The 25,834-nt window shown below is 43.7% G+C and overlaps 1 protein-coding gene across 4 annotated transcripts in view; it reads left to right on the top strand.

The window, feature by feature from the left end:
• The window catches only part of MBD3 (methyl-CpG binding domain protein 3), a 44,906-nt gene that overhangs the window by 8,945 nt on the left and 10,127 nt on the right, over positions 1 to 25,834 (top strand). For all 4 annotated transcript variants that reach the window (XM_069215857.1, XM_069215860.1, XM_069215856.1 and 1 more), the window contains 3 exons: positions 920 to 1,010; positions 6,227 to 6,404; positions 7,189 to 7,374. In XM_069215857.1, the coding sequence (XP_069071958.1) occupies positions 920 to 1,010; positions 6,227 to 6,404; positions 7,189 to 7,369 (450 nt within the window). In that variant the 3' untranslated portion in view covers positions 7,370 to 7,374. The remainder of the gene's footprint in view (positions 1 to 919; positions 1,011 to 6,226; positions 6,405 to 7,188; positions 7,375 to 25,834) is intronic.

Here is a 25,834-nt window from a genome sequence, read left to right as displayed (position 1 = left end):
GAAACTAAAAGACTTATAAAAATATGTCAGATCAGTTGGCTTTGTCAGTGTTTGTTTATTTTCATGCTTCCCATAATCGTGTTGAAAATGGTTACACTGATTTTCCATTAGAAATATTTTTGGGAAATACTAGCATGCATCAACACATTTTACTAAATGACACTTCATTTGCATAAAACCAGAGAGCATTCTGGGAGCATTATACTTAGCCTCTTAGTCTAAACCTTTCAAACATGTGTGTACACGTTTTTTTTTTTGTACTGGAACCAACGTCAGTAGTGAAGTGTGACCTTAAAACATTTATTTACAGCACTCACCCTAATAATGAAGGCTTTCAAATAATGAACCATAAATACAAGTTCGAACAGCATTATCTTTTGGAAACACATTACCTCAACTACAGAGAGTTCTACTCTCTGTAAACAGGCAGCCAAAGGGTTTGTGCTGCAGGGGGTTGGGCCTACTTGTCCCAAGGACAAAGTAAACATAAAAACTTGTTGCCCTTGACCCCAAACCAGATGTCCCCGGGCGTGGGCGATAGGAATTCCACATCCCTGAATATAAAAAGAATGGTATACAGCACTGGTGCACTTAGTTCAAAATTTTATTAGGGGGGGTGAGGCGATTGACAAGATCTAAATGGAAGTTTGGCTTCTGCTGTTAAATGGGTAGCATTAGACTGCCAGAAAGAGTGTGATAAGATTTCTAACATTGTAGTCTGCTCAACTGGGTGATTGAGCACAGGGTTAGGAAACACACCATGAGCAACCACCACTGTATCAACTGCTTATCCCGAAGACTATTTCTGCACTTCCGTTTGCAAAAGTATACTTACAATTAAGGGAATTCTTTGGCTTCAAAGTATTTACCCATCGCAGCAAGGAACATCTAATAAACTATTTGTATATTTCTTAAACAGTTGTTCTGGGAGAAGAAACTGAGTGGCCTCAATGCTTTTGATATTGCAGAAGAGTTGGTGAAAACAATGGACCTTCCAAAGGGCCTCCAAGGTAATGGAGAGAAATTGCTTAACTCTCAACTTACTATCCATTTTATTTACGTACCGAAATGGCATTAAACGCACAGAGAGAACTGTTTAAAAAGTGAAGTCTTGAGATGAATCTGAATCACTGCTCCGCTCACTTTGACAACCCATCTACACTCCAATATTTATGAAATTGCATCAAAATCCCTGATATTTTCACAGTCTTGCTTTGCAAATGCAACAGTTTGTTGAATTTGCTAATGAATTGTTCATCACATTGGTATGTGTGCGTAGTAATTAGTTTTTTCATTCATAGAAAGACTATGGGGGTTATTCTAACTTTGGAGGAGTGTTAATCCGTCCCAAAAGTGACGGTAAAGTGACGGATATACCACCAGCCGTATTACGAGTTCCATAGGATATAATGGACTCGTAATACGGCTGGTGGTAAATCCGTCACTTTTCCGTCACTTTTGGGACGTATTAACACCTCCTCCAAAGTTAGAATAACCCCCAATTTTCTTTATCATACAATCTCTTCCAGTTTTTATTTCGAACTCGAAATTGTGCCGTCACATGCGACTTCATTTGTGTTATTTACACAGCCTAACCGGTTTAGTTATTGTTTAAACGAATGCAGGGAAAGAAGACAAAAGAGAAAACCCGATGCTGTGCAAGGCAAAAATATTGTTATGGTTATTCTTACTTTCTTTTCCGCACATATTTCAATAAGTAAATCAATTTCAATCCTGTGCCATCTCCAAAGACCCTATTTATTGTTGTAGTGTAAGATGTGATTATAGGGACTGATTTTATACCTGATGGAGTGGATGTCAAAACCATATTCATTGCTTTTTTAGCAAGAGTTGGGACTCGGCCTTATGACTTGGAAAGGTTCCACTACTCCAGTTTATACTTGAACATGGTCTACCACACTGTGAAAGAAATGAATAAAACTCCTTCTTTTTCTAATCGTTCTAAAGGTCGGGGGTTTACAGAATCAGAGCATTCATTAACAATCTACTTGATGGGTCTAATTATCCTTAAATGTGTTAGGATATGTTTACTGTTGCTCATATATTACTTTCAGTCAACTTAGACTATACACACTATTTATGCTGGTTAAACACTGGGCCACCTGGCTGACTTTTTTGATGCATAGATTGTAGCAGTATGCTACCGTTGAGTTCAATTTATACGTATACAGGGAGTGCAGAATTATTAGGCAAATGAGTATTTTGACCACATCATCCTCTTTATGCATGTTGTCTTACTCCAAGCTGTATAGGCTCGAAAGCCTACTACCAATTAAGCATATTAGGTGATGTGCATCTCTGTAATGAGAAGGGGTGTGGTCTAATGACATCACCACCCTATATCAGGTGTGCATAATTATTAGGCAACTTCCTTTCCTTTGGCAAAATGGGTCAAAAGAAGGACTTGACAGGCTCAGAAAAGTCAAAAATAGTGAGATATCTTGCAGAGGGATGCAGCACTCTTAAAATTGCAAAGCTTCTGAAGCGTGATCATCGAACAATCAAGCGTTTCATTCAAAATAGTCAACAGGGTCGCAAGAAGCGTGTGGAAAAACCAAGGCGCAAAATAACTGCCCATGAACTGAGAAAAGTCAAGCGTGCAGCTGCCACGATGCCACTTGCCACCAGTTTGGCCATATTTCAGAGCTGCAACATCACTGGAGTGCCCAAAAGCACAAGGTGTGCAATACTCAGAGACATGGCCAAGGTAAGAAAGGCTGAAAGACGACCACCACTGAACAAGACACACAAGCTGAAACGTCAAGACTGGGCCAAGAAATATCTCAAGACTGATTTTCTAAGGTTTTATGGACTGATGAAATGAGAGTGAGTCTTGATGGGCCAGATGGATGGGCCCGTGGCTGGATTGGTAAAGGGCAGAGAGCTTCAGTCCGACTCAGACGCCAGCAAGGTGGAGGTGGAGTACTGGTTTGGGCTGGTATCATCAAAGATGAGCTTGTGGGGCCTTTTCGGGTTGAGGATGGAGTCAAGCTCAACTCCCAGTCCTACTGCCAGTTCCTGGTAGACACATTCTTCAAGCAGTGGTACAGGAAGAAGTCTGCATCCTTCAAGAAAAACATGATTTTCATGCAGGACAATGCTCCATCACACGCGTCCAAGTACTCCACAGCGTGGCTGGCAAGAAAGGGTATAAAAGAAGGAAATCTAATGACATGGCCTCCTTGTTCACCTGATCTGAACCCCATTGAGAACCTGTGGTCCATCATCAAATGTGAGATTTACAAGGAGGGAAAACAGTACATCTCTCTATACAGTGTCTGGGAGGCTGTGGTTGCTGCTGCACGCAATGTTGATGGTGAACAGATCAAAACACTGACAGAATCCATGGATGGCAGGCTTTTGAGTGTCCTTGCAAAGAAAGGTGGCTATATTGGTCACTGATTTGTTTTTGTTTTGTTTTTTAATGTCAGACATGTATATTTGTGAATGTTGAGATGTTATATTGGTTTCACTGGTAATAATAAATAATTGAAATGGGTATATATTTGTTTTTTGTTAAGTTGCCTAATAATTATGCACAGTAATAGTCACCTGCACACACAGATATCCCCCTAACATAGCTAAAACTAAAAACAAACTAAAAACTACTTCCAAAAATATTCAGCTTTGATATTAATGAGTTTTTTGGGTTCATTGAGAACATGGTTGTTGTTCAATAATAAAATTAATCCTCAAAAATACAACTTGCCTAATAATTCTGCACTCCCAGTATGTGCTCTGTTAAATAAAGCAATAATTCTTATAGCGAGGCTGAAAAAGTGCTGTTGCAGCAAATTATTGACATTGTACTTTCCATCGGGAATTCGGAATAAACCATTTTCCTGTCTCCTTTCCAAATGTTTGCCTAAGCTTCAAGTTTTTAAACCACAGTTCGGATTTCATAGCTTCTTTGAGACTAACCCTGGGCAGACGGTGGCTGTTTAGTAGAATCCTTTGTAGGTAACTGTGCCACAATGCTGGTGCACTTGGATTGGATAGCCATTATACTACCCTTAGGCTTTTGACTTTGTCGGTGCAGTGACGATGAGCAGTCAGGACTTACTCCAGTGGTTTAGGGAGTTAGAAACCACGATTCAGTGTGGCACTGTTAATAACATTCAAGGACTTCTATGCCCAGTCAGTCCTTTGTATTTTAAGAGGAAAGGGGATTTATTTATTTAGCATGTAAACAAATAGTTCAGCTAAAAAAGAAGCTACATCCAAAAAAAAACCCTTGCGATATTCCACGTTATGGGGCTCTGTGCCCACTATCTCCAGATATAAAGATGGTTTAAAGTTTCCATCTTCAGGCATCCTCCAGCTGTAAGAACTGGGCCTCCTACTGGCACTGACTGCCTTATGTCTAGGGTTCGCGAAGAAGAGGGTTCAGGTACCAAAAGGGTATCGGATATGTTAGGCGCCGCACAGGCTTCTCTATACCGAAAGGTTCCTCATTATATGTAGAGCTTGCATCCTCTTTGGCAGCTGTGTTGTGGCAACCACATAGCCTACTCAGCCCATTGAGCAGGCCATGCAAGCCTTCTAGTCAGCTGAGCCTTTTGCAGTTCTAACTGTCGATTAGGTCAAGCCTCCTGGCAACTGCAGCCCAGCTCCTCGGTAAGCAGGCAAGTCTTTCTCTAACCAGGGTCCACAGAAGCAAGGCAACTCCTCAGGCTTCCTAAAAGTAGGGTATCTGGAGGCAGAATAGCAACAAACAATGTTCCATTCCTAGGCTGGAGTTTTCTAGTACTACATAGGTATGTATGCCTCTGGGGTTTTGAGATGGTGGACAATTAACAAAGTATTGGCTAAGGCATGCAGTTTATACATCTCTGGTGACCGAGCCAACCAGTTCAAAAGTTTGTGTGCGCTGCTCCACTTTGTATCTGACTACACTTTAGGCTTCGGATCCCTCGGTCCCCAGCGGATACGTTCCAACTAGTCCAAGGGGTGTGTATTGGCCTGTGATTGAAGCAGCATGCCCTATGACTGCCAAAGCAGATGAGCACAACTCAGAAAATGGGTGAGTTTCACCCAAGCATTATAGAGCTGCTCTGGGCAAAGGGGATGGGCTGGATACGGAAGTCTCCGAAAGGGGATCCGGTGTAAAGCCCTGTGCCCCCGGATTGTAATGTTGCTACCAGCACTAGTGGGTCTAAGTATCGCCTGGGTTCAGTGAGTTATTAGTCAGCTTTACTGAGCCACGCAGAGGGCATACATTTCTAATTCTCCAAACAGACTTTTTGTGTGTGATTATGAAAACATTTTAACAAGGGCTTTTGTGTCCAGTACGTTTCAAGTTGCATCCCTTAAAACAAGGTGCATCACATTTGGCTTTCAACATAAAAAAAAAACAAAAACAAAAAAAAACTTTTGCTAAACTATTATGCGACTTTAAATACAATTTCACGGAAGCTTCATTTAAAAAAAAAAAAAAAAAGCGTTTCATGCATTCACATATTTAAAAAAATGTATTTAATACATTTGAGAATCGTTGTAAAACCATTGTAGACATGAATGAGGGGCCCAGTTCTTTAGGAAAGTCGTGACAGCGGAATAGCAGATATGTCTTTGAATTGGTGCAGAGTTACCGACTTTCAAGAATTCCCAAGTTCGCAGAGGCGCCCCTTCCCACCCCTAGTTTTATACCTGCCCTTGTCCAAGGTAAATGTTCAACTGATTTCATTGTGGGAAGAGATTGGATAGGAGTTGGCCTATCTGTGTCTGTTGGTTTGTGGTGTTGAGAGACTCTCTGAGCTTTCCAAGCCTGGAGCTACCACTTCCTGCCACTGCTAGTTTATGTTGATTTGCGGGGAAAGAAGCAGAATAAGACCCTCGCAGATACCCAGACCCTGAAACAATATCAGTCCAGGCACAATCAGAGAAGGTACTTTCAGAGATTGGATATATTGAAACTAGTGCTATAATTTGTCACCTCACTGCAGGGCACTAAAATGGACACGTTGATTTTTTTTTTAACAGGGCATGTAGATTCCACCAGCATTCTACCCATTGGAAAGGTAGATAATACATAAAATGCCCACTATTACTAGTTGTATTCCCAGACTTTGCTCTTTTCAAGACTGAGGGCTAGCAATATTCCGAAGCTATTGGTTTGCAATTTTGAGGCTGGCTAGGCTGCGTTTGTGTGTTCCTTTGCTCATTTTTGGACGTCGTTAACAGCGTGCTGTTTATCTGACTTTAGGCGTGGGACCTGGTTGCACAGACGAAACTCTTCTGTCTGCTATTGCAAGTGCCCTTCACACCAGCTCAATGCCAATCACAGGGCAGCTGTCTGCAGCAGTGGAGAAGAATCCTGGTGTCTGGCTCAACACTTCACAGCCCCTTTGCAAAGCTTTCATGGTGACAGATGAAGACATCAGGTAAGGGCTGAATACAGTTGGGGTAATGCTCTTTTTGAAAAATAAAATACATGCAAATAATTACTTTCTCATTGTACAAAACAAGAGTACCTGATAGAAAATGCTTGTGTATGCCACAGTTATAAGATAAAATGACCGGCTGCCTGGGCAAGGATGCCTTAGCCATAGATCTGGAACAGTTAGTATTGATTCTTTGTACTGAAGCACATGCATGTGCTTTTTAATAATCCAAATGCACGTTTCAGCATGTGTGTGACAAAGCAAGACCCCACTGCTGCATACACCATTTCTGGCTACAGTGTATTTATGTGGTGACAAAGTAGATGCAGGGTTATTCTTTAGAATCAAAAAGCTGATGCACAAGTTGTACCACAGTAACTTTGGAGAGGACAGTGAACTTCTTGCAACCAGTCCTTTTTATCAAACCTTTGGTAATATCCTGAAGCAACATCTACAACGAGGAGAAGAATGTTCATTGCAGGTGCCTTAACGTTGATAACTTGCCAATGTTGGAGGGTCTTTGAACGCATGTTGTTCCACTTGAGAGTGTTTTACCCTGTACCTTGAAAATGTCTCCACTATAGACAAAAGCATGTCTGTTTTTTAAACACCTGCATCCTGGATACCCTCTAGGGTAATTATTGTGCTAAACAAATCATTATAACATAACAAACGTGCAGTTTGCCTTTTCCTGGGTAGGCTTTTGGGCAGCTTTTAGAGGTACACCTAATTTGGAAGTGTTGTGAATACTAGGAAAAAAATCTACTTCTGGTTGGTTTTGAAGGAAACAGGAAGAACTTGTGCAGCAGGTTCGCAAGAGACTAGAAGAGGCACTGATGGCAGACATGCTTGCACAAATGGAGGAAATCTCCAAAGATGGTACTCTTATGGCAGAAAAAGATAGGGATGACGATGACGAGGATGAAGAGGAGGAAGAACATGAACAGGAGATGGAAGATGCATAATCCAGGTAGAGATCAACTTTGTTAAATGTGCTTCACATTTATCGTGTACTTATTAATGTTGGCTGTGAGTCACTGAACTTCTCAGTGTGTTATTTATGAGTGTAATGTACAGATAACCTCTGATGTAGTTCTCCAGCATGAGGTGCTCGATAACTTGCTGTCCCTTTGGTGGGCTGCGGAAGATGTTTTAGAAAAGTTGCTTTCAGTGAACATTTACAGTCTTTCTGCTTTATTTTTCTGCTTTTTTATCTCTTCTGACTTTCTTCTTTCATTATAACCCCTTGCATTCAGTTTTGTTTCAGTTAGTTTTTCACCTAGTGCAAGAGTTAATTGCAGGATTTTCAAGCCTGTCTTCATTTATCATATATTAGTCAAAATCTTGCTTCTGTAATAGTAGTGTGCTCAAGTTTGGTTATGCTTTGCTGATCAGTTTTTATTCGGTTTTAAGTCTCTTGGACTAAACCATTAAGTTGCTTTTCCTCTCTCTTTCAACGTTTGAATTTTCACTCCCCTGTGCCTTTTCTATGTCCACACCTTTGCATGATTTGGTAGAACCATAGAGGTATGTAAGAACCTGCCCGCAACTGTCACTAGTACTTGCAAAGCCAAAACCCCTAATACTCTACAGAGACTGAACAGTTAAAAACTGCCATAGGTGTACCTCTCCTTCAGACTGCAGATGGGGATCTGCACCATTTCCCCCATATTCTATACCTCGTTTATATACCTAAAAGGTATCTAGCGTCATGGAGCCAACTTTTAATACAGCCCGTAGCTTTCATGACTGGAAGACTCCAAGCTCTGAAAAGGAGGCTAATTCCAAAGTTGGAAACCTTGACTGGGCAAAGGCACCAAAAGCACAAGCCAAGAGAAAAAAGTGCCCCTACTTTAGATAAGGAGAGCAGGAACAGGAGCATAACGATACAGTCAACTAAAGAATAACCACCTACCCTTCCAATTTGCTAAATGTTCATACATTTCAAATCTTTAATACATTACTAGCTCATCACGGGAAATTAGTGTAGATCTCATAAATATTAAAGTTTACATGTTTATTGATATGATTTAATTTATTACACATCATTATATTAATTTATCTTCATTGTGATTTACACAATTACCATATCTCTCTCTCATATATATATATATATGTTCGATGGCATCTGTCGCTGTAGATACACATGTTGTGCGCATAGCCCGCCATCTGGTGTTGGGTCGGAGTGTTACAAGTTGTTTTTCTTCGAAGAAGTCTTTCGAGTCATGGGACCGAGGGACTCCTCCTCTTTGTCTCCATTGCGCATGGGCGTCGACTCCATCTTCGATTGTTTTCTTTCCGCCATCGGGTTCGGACGTGTTCCTTTCGCTCCGGGTTTCGGAACGGAAAGTTAGCTCAAAATCAGAAAATTACGTCGGTATTGTTGCGTTCGGGATCGGGTTAGATAGCATCGACATCGAATCGATACGATAACATCTCCGTTGCCCTTCGGGGTAGTTTTCGATCCCCCGTCGGGGCCTGGTCGGCCCGACCGCCTGTGACATCGACGCTGATGGAACGGACCCCGTTCCGATTCTGTCCTAAATGCCACAACAAATACCCATATACAGACCAACATTCGGTCTGTAACCTGTGCCTGTCGCCCGAGCACAGGGAAGAAACTTGTGAGGCCTGTCGTGCGTTCCGGTCCCGAAAAACACTCCGTGACGGCCGAGCCAGAAGACTGCAAATGGCGTCCACGCCGACAGGACACCGAGATTTCGAGGAACAAGAAGAAGTAGAAGCCTTCTCGATCCATGAATCGGACTCGGACGAATTCGACGACCATGAAACAGTGAGTAAGACGTCGAAGATAGCACATAAGAAAACTGACAAGGCCCAGGGGACGCCACTGCCATCAGGCCATGGCTCAACCCATAAAATCGGTGACCGACCATCGGCACCGAAGAAGGCCGAAATAGTGCCGAGATCGTCCGACTCGGGTCGAGACACAGGCACCCAGCCATCTCGGGACCGAGATAGTGCTGCCGACAAAGATCGATGCCGAGATAGCGGAGCCGAAGCTGCTCGACGCAGAGACAGCGGCACCGAGGAGGATCGACGCCGAGAGGGTTCGACTCCGAAAAAGAGAAAAGTCGCCTCGGAGCCGAAAAAGAGCGTGGACATAGTTTCGGTGCCAAAACGACCCGCAACCGAGCCAACTACCGGTTCCTATTCAGAGGAACAATCACTGTCCTCTCAAATGCGAAAGCATAGATTCGAGGAGGAATTACAATCCACCGAGGTGGACCACACTCAAAAACGGATTTTTATACAGAGTGGAACAGGGAAAATAAGCACCCTTCCCCCTATTAGGAGGAAGAGGAGACTTGAATTCCAACAAGAACAAGCACCACAAACAAAACTGGTGAAGAAGGTAACTCCGCCACCCTCTCCTCCACCTGTAGCTCACATTTCACCGGCACAGACTCCGTCACATTCACCGGCTCACACCACCTTAAGCCAAGGTGACCAGGACCAAGATGCTTGGGACTTATACGACGCCCCAGTGTCGGACAACAGTCCAGAGGCGTATCCTACAAAGCCCTCACCACCAGAAGACAGCACAGCATATTCACAAGTGGTGGCTAGAGCAGCAGAGTTCCACAACGTGTCTCTACACTCGGAGCCTGTCGAGGATGACTTCCTCTTCAACACCCTCTCTTCCACACATAGCACCTACCAAAGCCTGCCTATGCTCCCAGGAATGCTAAGGCACGCAAAGGACATATTCAAAGAGCCTGTCAAGAGTAAGGCAATAACACCGAGGGTGGAAAAGAAATATAAAGCACCTCCCACAGACCCAGCTTTCATCACCTCACAACTGCCACCAGATTCGGTTGTGGTAGGGGCAGCTCGCAAGAGAGCAAACTCTCACACATCGGGCGATGCACCACCCCCAGATAAGGAGAGCCGCAAGTTCGATGCAGCCGGTAAAAGGGTCGCAGTACAGGCTGCAAACCAGTGGCGCATCGCTAACTCTCAAGCGCTCCTAGCGCGATATGACAGAGCCCACTGGGATGAGATGCAACACCTCATTGAGCATCTACCCACAGAACTAAAAAAGAGGGCGAAACAAGTGGTTGAGGAGGGCCAAAACATCTCCAATAACCAGATACGCTCCTCTATGGACGCAGCGGACACAGCAGCAAGAACAATTAACACGGCAGTAACCATACGAAGGCACGCGTGGCTACGAACATCTGGTTTTAAACCAGAGATACAGCAGGCGGTGCTCAATATGCCATTCAATGAGCAACAATTGTTCGGACCTGAAGTGGACACGGCAATTGAGAAGCTAAAAAAGGACACTAACACTGCAAAAGCCATGGGCGCGCTCTACTCCCCGCAGAGCAGAGGCACTTTCAACACCTTCCGCGAGACAACCTTTAGAGGGGGGTTTCGGGGTCAAGCCACACAAGCCAGTACCTCACATTCAACACCGTCCACCTACCAGGGACAGTACCAAAGGGGAGGCTTTCGGGGCCAATACAGAGGGGGACAATTCCCTAGAAGCAGGGGAAAATTTCAAGGCCCCAAAACACCTACAACCAAACAGTGACTCACACGTCACTCATCCCCTCCACACAACACCAGTGGGGGGAAGAATAAGTCAGTATTACCAAGAGTGGGAGAAAATAACAACAGACACTTGGGTCTTAGCAATTATCCAACATGGTTATTGCATAGAATTTCTACAAATCCCTCCAAACATACCACCAAAAACACAGAATATATCAAAACAACATTCGGACCTCCTAGAAATAGAAGTTCAAGCATTACTGCAAAAGAACGCAGTAGAACTGGTACCAGATACACAAACAAATACAGGGGTTTACACTTTCTAATACCAAAGAAGGACAAAACACTGAGACCAATCCTAGACCTCAGAACACTAAACACATACATCAAATCAGAACACTTTCACATGGTCACGCTACAGGAAGTGTTACCATTGCTAAAGCAACAAGATTACATGACAACCTTAGATCTCAAAGACGCGTATTTCCACATACCAATACATCCGTCGCACAGGAAATACCTAAGGTTCGTATTCAAAGGAATACATTACCAATTCAAAGTATTGCCGTTCGGTTTAACAACTGCACCAAGAGTCTTCACAAAATGCCTAGCAGTAGTGGCTGCACACATCAGAAGGCAGCAAATACACGTATTCCCGTATCTAGACGACTGGCTAATCAAGACCGACTCACTGACAGGGTGCTCACACCACACAGATCAGGTCATACAAACCCTCTACAAACTCGGTTTTACCATCAACTATGCGAAATCACACATTCTGCCGTGCAAAGTACAACAATACCTAGGAGCGACAATAGACACAACGAGGGGAATAGCCACTCCAAGTCCACAAAGGGTTCAAAATTTCCAAAAGATTATACAACGCATGTATCCAACACAAAAAATACAGGCAAAGATGATATTACAACTCCTAGGCATGATGTCCTCATGCATAGCCATTGTCCTGAACGCAAGACTACACATGAGGCCCTTACAACAGTGCCTAGCATCACAATGGTCACAAGCACAGGGTCGCCTTCTAGATCTGGTGTTAATAGACCGCCTAACATACCTCTCGCTTCTATGGTGGAACAATATACATTTAAACAAAGGGCGGCCTTTCCAAGACCCAGTGCCACAATACGTGATAACAACAGATGCTTCCATGACAGGGTGGGGAGCACACCTCAATCAACACCGCATACAAGGACAATGGGATGTACATCAAAGAAAGCTGCATATAAATCACCTCGAACTACTAGCAGTTTTCAAAGCATTAAAAGCATTTCAACCAATCATAACTCACAAGTACATTCTTGTCAAAACGGACAACATGACAACAATGTATTATCTAAACAAACAGGGGGGGACACACTCGACACAGCTGTGCCTTCTGGCACAAAAAATATGGCAATGGGCAATTCACAACCACATTCGCCTAATAGCACAGTTTATTCCAGGGATCCAGAATCAACTTGCAGACAATCTCTCTCGAGATCACCAACAGGTCCACGAATGGGAAATTCACCCCCAAATTCTAAACACTTACTTCAAACGTTGGGGAACACCTCAAATAGACTTATTTGCAACAAAGGAGAACGCAAAATGCCAAAACTTCGCATCCAGATACCCACACAGGCAGTCTCAAGGCAATGCCCTATGGATGAACTGGTCAGGGATATTTGCGTACGCTTTTCCCCCTCTCCCTCTCCTTCCATATCTAGTAAACAAATTGAGTCAAAACAAACTCAAACTCGTACTGATAGCACCAACATGGGCAAGGCAACCATGGTACACAACACTGCTAGACCTATCAGTAGTACCCCACGTCAAGTTGCCCAACAGGCCAGATCTGTTAACACAACACAAACAACAGATCAGGCATCCAGATCCAGCATCGCTGAATCTAGCAATCTGGCTCCTGAAATCCTAGAATTCGGACACTTAAACCTCACACAAGAATGTATGGAAGTCATTAAGCAAGCTAGAAGCCCATCCACTAGACACTGCTATGCAAGCAAATGGAAAAGGTTTGTTTGCTACTGCCATCATAATCAAATTCAACCATTACACGCATCTCCAAAGGATGTAGTGGGTTACTTACTACACTTACAAAAATCGAACCTGGCCTTCTCTTCCATTAAAATACACCTCGCAGCAATATCTGCATACCTGCAGATTACCCATTCAACTTCACTATTTAGGATACCTGTCATTAAAGCGTTTATGGAAGGCCTCAAAAGAATTATACCACCAAGGACACCACCAGTTCCTTCATGGAACCTCAACATCGTCTTAACAAGACTCATGGGTCCACCCTTTGAACCTATGCATTCTTGCGAAATACAATTGCTAACCTGGAAAGTTGCATTTCTCATCGCCATCACATCTCTAAGAAGAGTAAGTGAAATTCAGGCGTTTACAATACAAGAACCTTTTATCCAACTACACAAAAATAAAGTAGTCCTAAGGACCAATCCCAAATTTTTGCCAAAGGTTATTTCACCGTTCCACCTAAATCAAAAGGTAGAGCTACCAGTGTTCTTCCCACAGCCAGATTCCATAGCTGAAAGGGCACTACATACATCAGACGTCAAAAGAGCACTAATGTACTACATCGACAGAACTAAAAACATTAGAAAAACTAAACAACTGTTTATTGCATTTCAAAAACCTCACGCAGGAAACCCAATATCGAAACAGGGTATAGCCAGATGGATAGTTAAGTGCATCCAAATCTGCTACCTTAAAGCAAAAAGACAACTGCCCATTACACCAAGGGCACACTCAACCAGAAAGAAAGGCGCTACCATGGCCTTCCTAGGGAATATTCCAATGCACGAAATATGTAAGGCAGCCACATGGTCTATGCCTCACACATTTACCAAGCACTACTGTGTATACGTGCTATCCGCACAACAAGCCACAGTAGGTCAAGCCGTACTAAGAACCTTATTTCAGACTACTTCCACTCCTACAGGCTGAGCCACCGTTTTTGGGGAGATAACTGCTTACTAGTCTATGCACAACATGTGTATCTACAGCGACAGATGCCATCGAACTGAAAATGTCACTTACCCAGTGTACATCTGTTCGTGGCATCAGTCGCTGAAGATTCACATGTGCCCACCCACCTCCCCGGGAGCCTGTAGCCGTTTGGAAGTTAGCTTCAACTTTGTACATTTGTAAATATATTAAAGCTTAAATAGGTACATACTTATTCACTCCATTGCATGGGCACTATTACTAACAAACAACTCCTACCTCACCCTCTGCGGGGAAAACAATCGAAGATGGAGTCGACGCCCATGCGCAATGGAGACAAAGAGGAGGAGTCCCTCGGTCCCGTGACTCGAAAGACTTCTTCGAAGAAAAACAACTTGTAACACTCCGACCCAACACCAGATGGCGGGCTATGCGCACAACATGTGAATCTTCAGCGACTGATGCCACGAACAGATGTACACTGGGTAAGTGACATTTTCAATATATATATATATATATATATATATATATATATATATATATGTTCGATGGCATGTGTAGCTGCAGATACACATGCTGTGCACATCCCGCCATCTGGTGTTGGTCTCGGAGTGTTACAAGTTGTTTTTCTTCGAAGAAGTCTTTTCGAGTCACAAGACCGAGGGACTCCTCCCATTTCGGCTCCATTGCGCATGGGCGTCGACTCCATCTTAGATTGTTTTTTTTTTTTCCACCATCGGGTTCGGGTGTGTTCCTTTTCGCTCCGTGTTTCAGGTCGAAAAGTTAGTTAGAATCTCGGAAAAATCGTCGGTATTGTTTGTGTTCGGTATCGGGTTAGTTAAAACAGATCGACACCGACTTTGGAAGAGCTCCGGTAGTCCTTCGGGGTTTTCTTCGATCCCCGTCTGGGCCTGGTCGGCCCGGCCACGTGTCTCTTCAAGGCTGATGGAACGGACCCCATTCCGCTTCTGCCCAAAATGCCATAACAAGTATCCATATACAGATCAGCATCTGGTCTGTAACTTGTGTTTGTCGCCGGAACACAAGGAAGATACTTGAGAAGCCTGTCGAGCGTTTCGGTCCAGAAAGACACTAAGAGACCGAAGAGCAAGGAGACTGCAAATGGCGTCGGCGCCGACAGGACAAGAGCGTTTCGAGGAGGAGGAAGAAACATTCTCCATCCATGAATCGGACTCGGATGAGATCGATCCCGAAGAAACGCCAAAAACCATGAGTAAGACGTCGAAACACAAAACTCACGAAAAAACCACTAAAGCCCAGGGGACGCCACCGCCAACAGGCCATGGCTTAACCCGAAAAATAGGTGACCGATCATCGGCACCGAAAAAGGGCACGCTGGTGGCGAAGTCATCCGACTCCGGTCGAGATACCGCCACACAGCAATCTCGGGCCTGAGATAGTGGCTCCGAGCAAATTCGGGACAGAGATAGCGGCACCGAAATGGGTCGGCCCCGAGAGACCACGACGCCGAAAGTAAAGAAGGTTTCGTCAGAACCGAAAAAAGCAGCCGAAAAGGTTTCGATACCAAAACATCCGGCCTCTGAACCGAAAACAAGTTCCTACACTGAGGAACAAGGACTGTCCACACAAATAAAAAAACATAGATTTGGACAAGAATTGGAAACAATAGAGCCAGACTATACACAGAGAAGGCTCCATATCCAAAAAGAAACAGGGAAGATCAGTACTCTCCCTCCGATTAAAATGAAACGCAAACTTGCCTTCCAAGAAAAAGACAAGCAGCCACAGGCAAAGGTGGCTAAACAAGTAACCCCACCACCATCTCCACAATGCTCTCCGCAACCATCACCGGTAGCCACTCCACCAATGATGCAATCCCCAACTCATACAGGAATGAGTCAAGATGACCCTGACGCATGGGACCTTTATGACGCACCAGTGTCAGATAATAGTCCTGAATGTTATCCAGCTAGACCGTCGCCACCAGAGGATAGTACAGCCTACGCACAGGTGGTGTCGAGAGCAGCGGCATTTCATAATGTCAGCCTGCAGGCTGAGCCCATTGAAGACGACTTTCTTTTTAACACACTGTCGTCCACACACAGCCAGTATCAAAGTCTTCCTATGCTACCCGGAATGCTAAAACACTCCAAACAAGTGGAGTCTTGTAAAAGGAAGGGCCATTACTCCAAGAGTGGAGAAAAAATATAAACCGCCACCAACAGACCCCGTGTACATCACACAACAGCTAACACCGGACTCAGTTGTAGTAGGGGCAGCGCGCAAGAGAGCGAACTCACATAGTTCAGGAGATGCACCACCTCCAGATAAAGGAAGTCGAAAATTCTACGCTGCAGGCAAGAGGGTAGCGGCACAGGCAGCAAACCAGTGGCGTATTGCCAATTCACAGGCTTTGTTGGCCAGATACGATAGGGCCCATTGGGACGAAATGCAACACTTTATAGAACATTTGCCCAAGGAGTTCCAAAAGAGAGCGCAGCAAGTAGTAGAAGAAGGACAAAGTATCTCCAACAATCAGATACGGTCAGCAATGGATGCTGCAGACACAGCTGCTAGAACTGTCAACACAGCAGTAACAATAAGGAGACCTGCATGGCTGCGTACTTCAGGATTTAAACCAGAAATACAGCAAGCTGTGCTGAATATGCCATTCAACGGACAGTAGTTGTTTGGGCCGGAGGTGGACACTGCGATCGAAAAACTTAAGAAAGACACTGACACGGCCAAAGCCATGGGTGCACTCTACTCCCCACAGAGCAGAGGCACATTTAGAAAAACACAGTTTAGAGGGGGGTTTCGAGGACAAAGCACAGAACCCTCAACCTCACAAACAAGACCCACTTACCAGAGCCAGTATCAGCGGGGAAGTTTTCGGGGACAATATAGAGGGGGACAGTTCCAAAAGAATAGAGGGAAGTTCCAAAGTCCCAAAACTCCTCAAAACAAGCAGTGACTTCCAAGTCACAAATCCCCAACACATAACATCTGTGGGGGGGAGACTAACCAAGTATTACAAACATTGGGAGGAAATAACAACAGACACTTGGGTCCTAGCAATTATCCAGCATGGTTATTGCATAGAATTTCTCAAATTCCCTCCAAACGTCCCACCGAAAACCCACAATATGTCAAAACAACATATAGATCTTCTACGACTAGAAGTTCAGGCATTGCTACAAAAAGAAGCAATCGAATTAGTACCAAACCAACACAAAGGGACAGGAGTTTACTCTCTGTACTTTCTCATACCCAAAAAAGACAAGAGTCTGAGACCTATACTAGATCTCAGAACATTAAATACATACATCAAATCCGATCACTTTCACATAGTGACATTACAGGACGTAATCCCACTGCTCAAACAACAAGACTACATGACAACACTAGATTTAAAGGATGCATATTTCCATATACAGAGACATCCTTCACACAGAAAGTACCTAAGGTTTGCATTCCAAGGGGTACCTTACCAGTTCAAAGTGTTGCCATTCGGAATAACAACTGCGCCAAGAGTTTTTACAAAATGCCTGGCAGTAGTAGCTGCACATATCAGAAGGCAGCAAATACATGTGTTCCTGTACCTAGACGATTGGTTAATCAAAACCAACACGCTAAAACGGTGTTCACAACACACGAAGTACGTCATAGAAATCCTCCACAATCTAGGTTTCTCAATCAACTACACAAAGTCACACCTTCTGCCGTGTCAAACACAGCAATACTTAGGGGCAACAATCAACACAGCAAAAGGGATTGCCACTCCAAGCCCACAAAGGGTTCAAGCATTTCACAAGGTAATAAAGACCATGTATCCAAAACAAAAGATACAAGTCAAAATGGTGATGAAACTACTAGGCATGATGTCCTCATGCATAGCCATTGTCCCGAACGCAAGGTTGCACATGCGGCCCTTACAACAGTGCCTAGCATCACAATGGTCACAAGCACAGGGTCAGCTTCTAGATCTGGTGTTGATAGACCGCCAAACATACACCTCGCTTCAATGGTGGAACAGTATAAATTTAAACCAAGGGCGGCCTTTCCAAGACCCAGAGCCACGATATGTAATAACAACAGATGCCTCCATGATAGGGTGGGAGCACACCTCAATCAACACAGCATCCAAGGACAATGGGACACTCAGCATAAACAGTTTCACATAAATCACTTAGAACTATTGGCAGTATTTCTAGCGCTAAAAGCATTTCAACCCATAATAAGCCACAAACACATTCTTGTCAAAACAGACAACATGATAATGATGTATTACCTAAACAAACAAGGGGGGACACACTCAACACAGTTGTGTCTCCTGGCACAAAAAATATGGCATTGGGTGATTCACAACCACATTCGCCTAATAGCACAATTTATTCCAGGAATTCAGAACCAGTTGGCAGACAATCTCTCTCGGGATCATCAACAGATCCACGAATGGGAGATTCACCCCCAAATACTAAACAAATACTTCCAAAATTGGGGAACACCACAAATAGATCTATTTGCAACAAAGGAAAACGCAAAATGCCAAGACTTCGCATCCAGGTACCCACAAGATCAGTCTCAGGGCAATGTGTTATGGATGAGCTGGTCAGGGATATTTGCTTACGCTTTTCCCCCTCTCCCACTCCTTCCATATCTGGTAAACAAATTGAGTCAAAACAAACTCAAACTCATACTAATAGCGCCAACATGGGCAAGACAACCTTGGTACACAACACTACTAGACCTCTCTGTAGTGCCTCATGTCAAACTACCAAACAGACCAGATCTGTTAACACAACACAAACAACAGATCAGGCATCCAAATCCAGCATCACTGAATCTAGCAATTTGGCTCCTGAAGTCCTAGAATTTGGACACTTAGACCTTACACAGGAATGTATGGAGGTCATAAAACAAGCTAGAAAACCTACCACTAGACAGTGCTATGCAAATAAGTAGAACAGATTTGTTTATTACTGCCATAATAATCAAATTCAACCCGTACACGCATCTGCCAAAGACATCGTAAGATACTTACTACATTTGCAAAAGTCAAAGCTAGCTTTCTCTTCCATAAAGATACATCTTACCGCAATTTCAGCTTAATTGCAAATTACGCACTCAACCTCACTATTTAGGATACCAGTCATAAAAGCGTTTATGGAAGGACTAAAGAGAATAATACCACCAAGAACACCACCAGTTCCTTCATGGAACCTCAACATTGTCTTAACACGACTCATGGGTCCACCTTTTGAGCCCATGCATTCTTGTGAAATGCAATACTTAACATGGAAAGTTGCATTTTTAATTGCCATCACATCTCTAAGAAGAGTGAGTGAAATTCAAGCATTTACCATACAAGAACCATTTATTCAAATACACAAGCATAAAATAGTTCTACGGACAAATCCAACATTTTTACCAAAAGTTATATCACCGTTCCACTTTAATCAAACAGTAGAATTACCAGTGTTCCTCCCACAGCCAGACTCTGTAGCTGAAAGAGCACTACATACATTGGACATCAAAAGAGCGTTAATGTACTACATTGACAGGACAAAACTAATTCGAAAAACAAAACAATTATTTATTGCATTCTAAAAACCTCATACAGGTAATCCAATTTCTAAACAAGGCATTGCTAGATGGATAGTTAAGTGTATTCAAACCTGCTATCTTAAAGCAAAGAGAGAACTGCCTATTACACCAAAAGCACACTGAACCAGAAAGAAAGGTGCTACCATGGCCTTTCTAGGAAATATTCCAATGACTGAAATATGTAAGGCAGCTACATGGTCTACGCCTCATACATTTACCAAACACTACTGTGTAGATGTGTTAACAGCACAACAAGCCACAGTAGGTCAAGCAGTACTACGAACATTGTTTCAAACAACTTCAACTCCTACAGGCTGAACCACCGCTTTTGGGGAGATAACTGCTTACTAGTCTATGCACAGCATGTGTATCTGCAGCTACACATGCCATCGAACGGAAAATGTCACTTACCCAGTGTACATCTGTTCGTGGCATTAGTCGCTGCAGATTCACATGCGCCCACCCGCCTCCCCGGGAGCCTGTAGCCGTTAAGAAGTTGATCTTGAACATTAGTAAATTTGAAAATATATTACTTTAAACTACATTATGTACATTACTCCATTGCATGGGCACTATTACTAGCATACACAACTCCTACCTCACCCTCTGCGGGGGAAAACAATCTAAGATGGAGTCGACGCCCATGCGCAATGGAGCTGAAATGGGAGGAGTCCCTCGGTCTCGTGACTCGAAAAGACTTCTTCGAAGAAAAACAACTTGTAACACTCCGAGCCCAACACCAGATGGCGGGATGTGCACAGCATGTGAATCTGCAGCGACTAATGCCACGAACAGATGTACACTGGGTAAGTGACATTTTCCATATGTTCGATGGCATGTGTAGCTGCAGATACACATGCTGTGCACATCCCGCCATCTGGTGTTGGGCTCGGAGTGTTACAAGTTGTTTTTCTTCGAAGAAGTCTTTTCGAGTCACGAGACCGAGGGACTCCTCCCATTTCGGCTCCATTGCGCATGGGCGTCGACTCCATCTTGATTGTTTTTTTTTTTTCCACCATCGAGTTCGGACGTATTCCCCTTCGCTCCGTGTTTCGGTTCGGAAAGTTAGTTCGAATCTCAGAAAAATCGTCAGTATTGTTTGCGTTCGGTATCGGGTTAGTTACACCAGATCGACACCGAAATTTGGAGAGCTCCGGTGGCCCTTCGGGGTTTTCGATTCCCCGGCGGGGCCTGGTCGGCCTGACCTCGTGCCTCTTCAAGGCTAATGGAACGGACCCCATTCCGCTTCTGCCCCGAATGTCACAACAAGTATCCTTACACAGATCAGCATCTGGTCTGTAATTTGTGTTTGTCTCCCGAACACAAAGAGGATACCTGCGAGGCCTGTCGAGCGTTTCGGTCAGGAAAAAAATAAGAGACCGAAGAGCAAGAAGACTACAAATGGCGTCGGCGCAGGCAGGACAACAACAACACTTGGAAGAAGAAGAAACCTTCTCCATCGCGGATTCGGACTCGGACGAGGTCGATCCCGAACAGACGCTGAGAACCGTGAGTAAGACGTCACTGCACAAAACTCACGGAAAAATCACAAAAGCCCAGGGGACGCCACCGCCAACAGGCCATGGCTTAACCCGAAAATTAGGTGACTGACCATCGGCACTGAAAAAGGGCACGCATGTGTCGAAGTCATCCGACTCCGGTCGAGATACCGACACAGAACAGACTCGACCTCGAGACACTGGGTCAGAGCAATCTCAACACCGAGAGGGCGGCACCGAAATGAGTTGGCACTGAGACATCGGAACACTGAAAGGCAAAAAAGTGTCTTCGGAGCCAAAAAAGACGGTCGAAAAGGTTTCGATACCACAACATCCGGCCTCTGAGCCAAAACCAAGTTCCTTCACAGAGGAACAGGGCCTGTCCTCACAGATGCAAGGACACAGATTCGGACAGGAGCTAGAGGCAGGGGAACCAGATTACTCTCAAAGGAGGCTCCACATTCAGAAGGACACAGGAAAGATCAGTACTCTCCCTCCAATACGAATTAAAAGGAAACTTGCCTCCCAAGAGAAAGACAAGCAACCACAAGCAAAGGTGGCAAAACAAATAGCTCCGCCACCATCACCACAACGCTCACCACAAGCATCACCAGTAGGCACTCCACCAATGATGCAGTCTCCAACTCATACAGGAATGAGTCAGGATGATCCTGACGCATGGGGATCTTTATGATGCGCCTGTATCAGATAACAGTCCCGACTGTTATCCAGCGAGACCGTCACCACCTGAGGACAGTACTGCCTACACACAGGTGGTGTCAAGAGCAGCTGCGTTTCTCAATGTCACCCTGCACGCAGAACCAATAGAGGATGACTTTCTGTTTAATACACTGTTGAGCACACATAGCCAGTATGTTACCGGGAATGCTAAAACACTCAAAACAAGTGTTTCAGGAGCCTGTAAAAGGCAGGGCCATTACTCCAAGGGTGGAGAAAAAGTCCCAAAACACCACAAAATAAACAGTGACTTCAACGTCACAAATCCCCAACACATAACACCAGTGGGGGGGGAGACTAACCAATTTTTACAAAAACTGGGAGGAAATAACAACAGACACGTGGGTCCTAGCCATTATCCAACATGGTTATTGCATAGAATTTCTACAATTCTCTCCAAATGTCCCACCGAAAACATACACCATGTCCAAACAACACATGGATCTATTACAACTAGAGGTACAAGCGTTGTTACAAAAAGATGCAATAGAGCTAGTACCAATTCATCAGAAAGGAACAGGAGTTTACTCCCTGTACTTTCTCATACCCAAAAAAGACAAAACTCTAAGACCCATATTAGATCTCAGAACATTAAACATCTACATCAAATCAGATCACTTTCACATGGTGACACTGCAAGTCGTGATCCCATTGCTCAAACAACAAGACTACATGACAACACTAGACCTCAAGGATGCGTATTTCCATATACCTATACATCCTTCTCACAGAAAGTACTTAAGGTTTGTAATCCAAGGGGTACATTACCAGTTCAAAGTGTGCCATTTGGAATAACAGCGCCAAGAGTTTTTACAAAATGCCTGGCCGTAGTGGCAGCCCATCTCAGAAGGCAACAAATACATGTGTTCCTGTACCTAGACGATTAGTTAATCAAAACCAATACGCAAGAACGGTGTTCACAACACACAAAGTATGTCATAGAAACCCTTCACAAGCTAGGTTTCTCACTCAACTACAACAAATCACACCTACAGCTGTGTCAGATACAACAGTACTTAGGAGCAACAATCAACACAACAAAAGGGATTGCCACTCCAAGTCCACAAAGGGTACAGGCATTCCAAAACGCAATATAAGCCATGCACCCAAAACAAAAGCACCAGGTAAAATTAGTGATGAAGTTACTTGGCATGATGTCCTCATGCATAGCCTTTGTCTCAAACGCAAGATTACACATGCGGCCCTTACAGCAGTGCCTAGCATCACAGTGGTCACAAGCACAGGGTCAACTTCAAGATCTAGTGTTGATAGACCGCCAAACATACACCTCGCTTCAATGGTGGAACAATATAAACTTAAACAGAGGGCGGCCTTTTCAAGACCCAGTTCCTCAATACGTTATCACAACAGATGCTTCCATGATAGAGTGGGGAGCACACCTCAACCAACACAGCATCCAAGGACAATGCGACACTCAGCAGAGACAGCTTCATATAAATCACTTAGAACTACTAGCAGTATTTCTAGCGTTGAAAGCATTTCAACCTATAATAACCCACAAACACATTCTTGTCAAAACAGACAACATGACAACAATGTATTATCTGAACAAACAGGGAGGGACACACTCGACACTGTTGTCTCTTAGCACAAAAGATATGGCATTGGGCGATTCACAACCACATTCGCCTAATAGCGCAGTTCGTACCAGGAATTCAAAAACAGTTAGCCGACAATCTCTCAAGGGATCACCAACAGATCCACGAATAGGAAATTTATCCCCAAATACTAAATACTTACTTCCAAAGATGGGAAACACCGCAAATAGACTTATTTGCAACAAAAGAAAACGCAAAATGCCAAAACTTCGCATCCAGGTACCCACAGGCTCACTCTCAAGGCAATGCGTTATGGATGAGTTGGTCAGGGATATTTGCATACGCTTTTCCCCCTCTCCCACTCCTTCTATATCTAGTAAACAAATTGAGTCAAAACCAACTCAAACTCATACTAATAGCACCAACTTGGGCACGACAACCTTGGTACACAACACTACTAGACCTCTCAGTAGTGCCCCATATCAAACTGCCAACCAGACCAGATCTGTTAACTCAACACAAACAACAGATCAGACACCCAAATCCAGCATCTATGAATCTAGCAATTTGGGTCCTGAAATCTTAGAATTCAGGCACCTAGACCTTACACAAGAATGTATGGAGGTCATAAAACAAGCTAGAAAACCAACCACAAGACATTTCTACGCAAATAAGTGGAAAAGATTTGTTTATTACTGCCATAATAATCAAATTCAACCATTACACGCATCTGCAAAAAATATCGTAAGCTACCTACTTCACTTACAAAAGTCAAAGTTAGCTTTTTCATCCATTAAAATACATCTCACTGCAATTTCAGCTTATCTGCAAATTACGCACTCCACTTCATTATTCAGAATCCCAGTCATAAAAGCATTTATGGAGAGTCTGAAAAGAATTATCCCACCAAGAACACCACCAGTTCCTTCGTGGAACCTCAACATTGTATTAACACGACTCATGGGTCCACCTTTTGAACTCATGTGAGATACAATACTTAACATGGAAAGTAGTATTTCTAATAGCTATCAAATCTCTCAGAAGAGTAAGTGAAATACAAGCCTTTACCATACAAGAACCCTTTATTCAAATACACAAGCATAAAGTAGTTCTACGAACAAATCCAAAATTCTTACCTAAGGTCATATCACCGTTCCACTTAAATCAAACAGTGGAACTCCCAGTGTTCTTTCCAGAAGCAGATTCTGTAGCTGAGAGAGCATTACATACATTAGACATCAAAAGAGCACTAATGTACTACATTGATAGAACTAAACAAATTCGCATAACAAAACAATTGTTTGTTGCTTTCCAAAAACCTCATACAGGGAATCCAATATCCAAACAAGGCATTGCCAGGTGGATAGTTAAATGTATTCAAACCTGTTATGTAAAAGCAAAAAGAGAACTGCCTATTACACCAAAGGCACACTCAACTAGAAAGAAAGGTGCTACCATGGCCTTTCTTGGAAACATACCAATGACTGAAATCTGTAAGGCAGCTACATGGTCTACGCCTCATACATTTACCAAGCATTACTGCGTGGATGTGTTAACAACACAGCAAGCCACAGTAGGACAAGCAGTATTACGGACTTTATTTCAAACAACTTCAACTCCTACAGGCTGAACCACCGCTTTTGGGGAGATAACTGCTTACTAGTCTATGCACAGCACGTGTATCTGCAGCTACACATGCCATCGAACGGAAAATGTCACTTACCCAGTGTACATCTGTTCGTGGCATGAGACGCTGCAGATTCACATGCGCCCTCCCACCTCCCCGGGAGCCTGTAGCCGTTTTAAGTTGAGAAAAGGTCTTGAACATTTGTAAATTTGTAAATATATCTCTTTTAACCATATTATGTACATACATATTTACTCCATTGATGGGCACTATTACTATATACACAACTCCTACCTCACCCTCTGCGGGGAAAACAATCTAAGATGGAGTCGACGCCCATGCGCAATGGAGCCGAAAGGGGAGGAGTCCCTCGATCTCGTGACTCGAAAAGACTTCTTCGAAGAAAAACAGCTTGTAACACTCCGAGCCCAACACTAGATGGCAGGATAATGCACAGCATGTGAATCTGCAGCGTCTCATGCCACAAACAGATGTACACTGGGTAAGTGACATTTTCCATATATTTATTTTTATATATATATATATATATATATAATCTGCACAGAGAGAGATCACCCGTTAACCTCCCCTGCCAATCATACACTCCTCAACAAAAAACAACCTGCCATCAAACGGTCTCACGCGTACTTCGCCCGTACAAGTACACATAAAAAATCTAAATTTGCACGGAATCTAACAGATTAAAAATTATTACACTCTACAGAATGTCATCCTTAGATTCCTTTTGTTTATAGATTTTGTTAGAAATGGGGTTTCTGGTTGGCTAGGGTATGCACCTCAGCCAGGTAGAACTTACCCACTCTAGTCAGGGCAAGGGAGTTACACGTCCAAGATAACCCCTGCTCACCCCCTTGGTAGCTTGGCACGAGCAGTCAGGCTTAACCCGGAGGC

The sequence above is a fragment of the Pleurodeles waltl genome, chromosome 12, assembly GCF_031143425.1.
Source record: "Pleurodeles waltl isolate 20211129_DDA chromosome 12, aPleWal1.hap1.20221129, whole genome shotgun sequence".
In the NCBI taxonomy this organism is placed as follows: domain Eukaryota; kingdom Metazoa; phylum Chordata; class Amphibia; order Caudata; family Salamandridae; genus Pleurodeles; species Pleurodeles waltl.
Note: the sequence above shows the minus strand (reverse complement) of the source record. Positions and strands in the feature narration are given on the sequence as shown.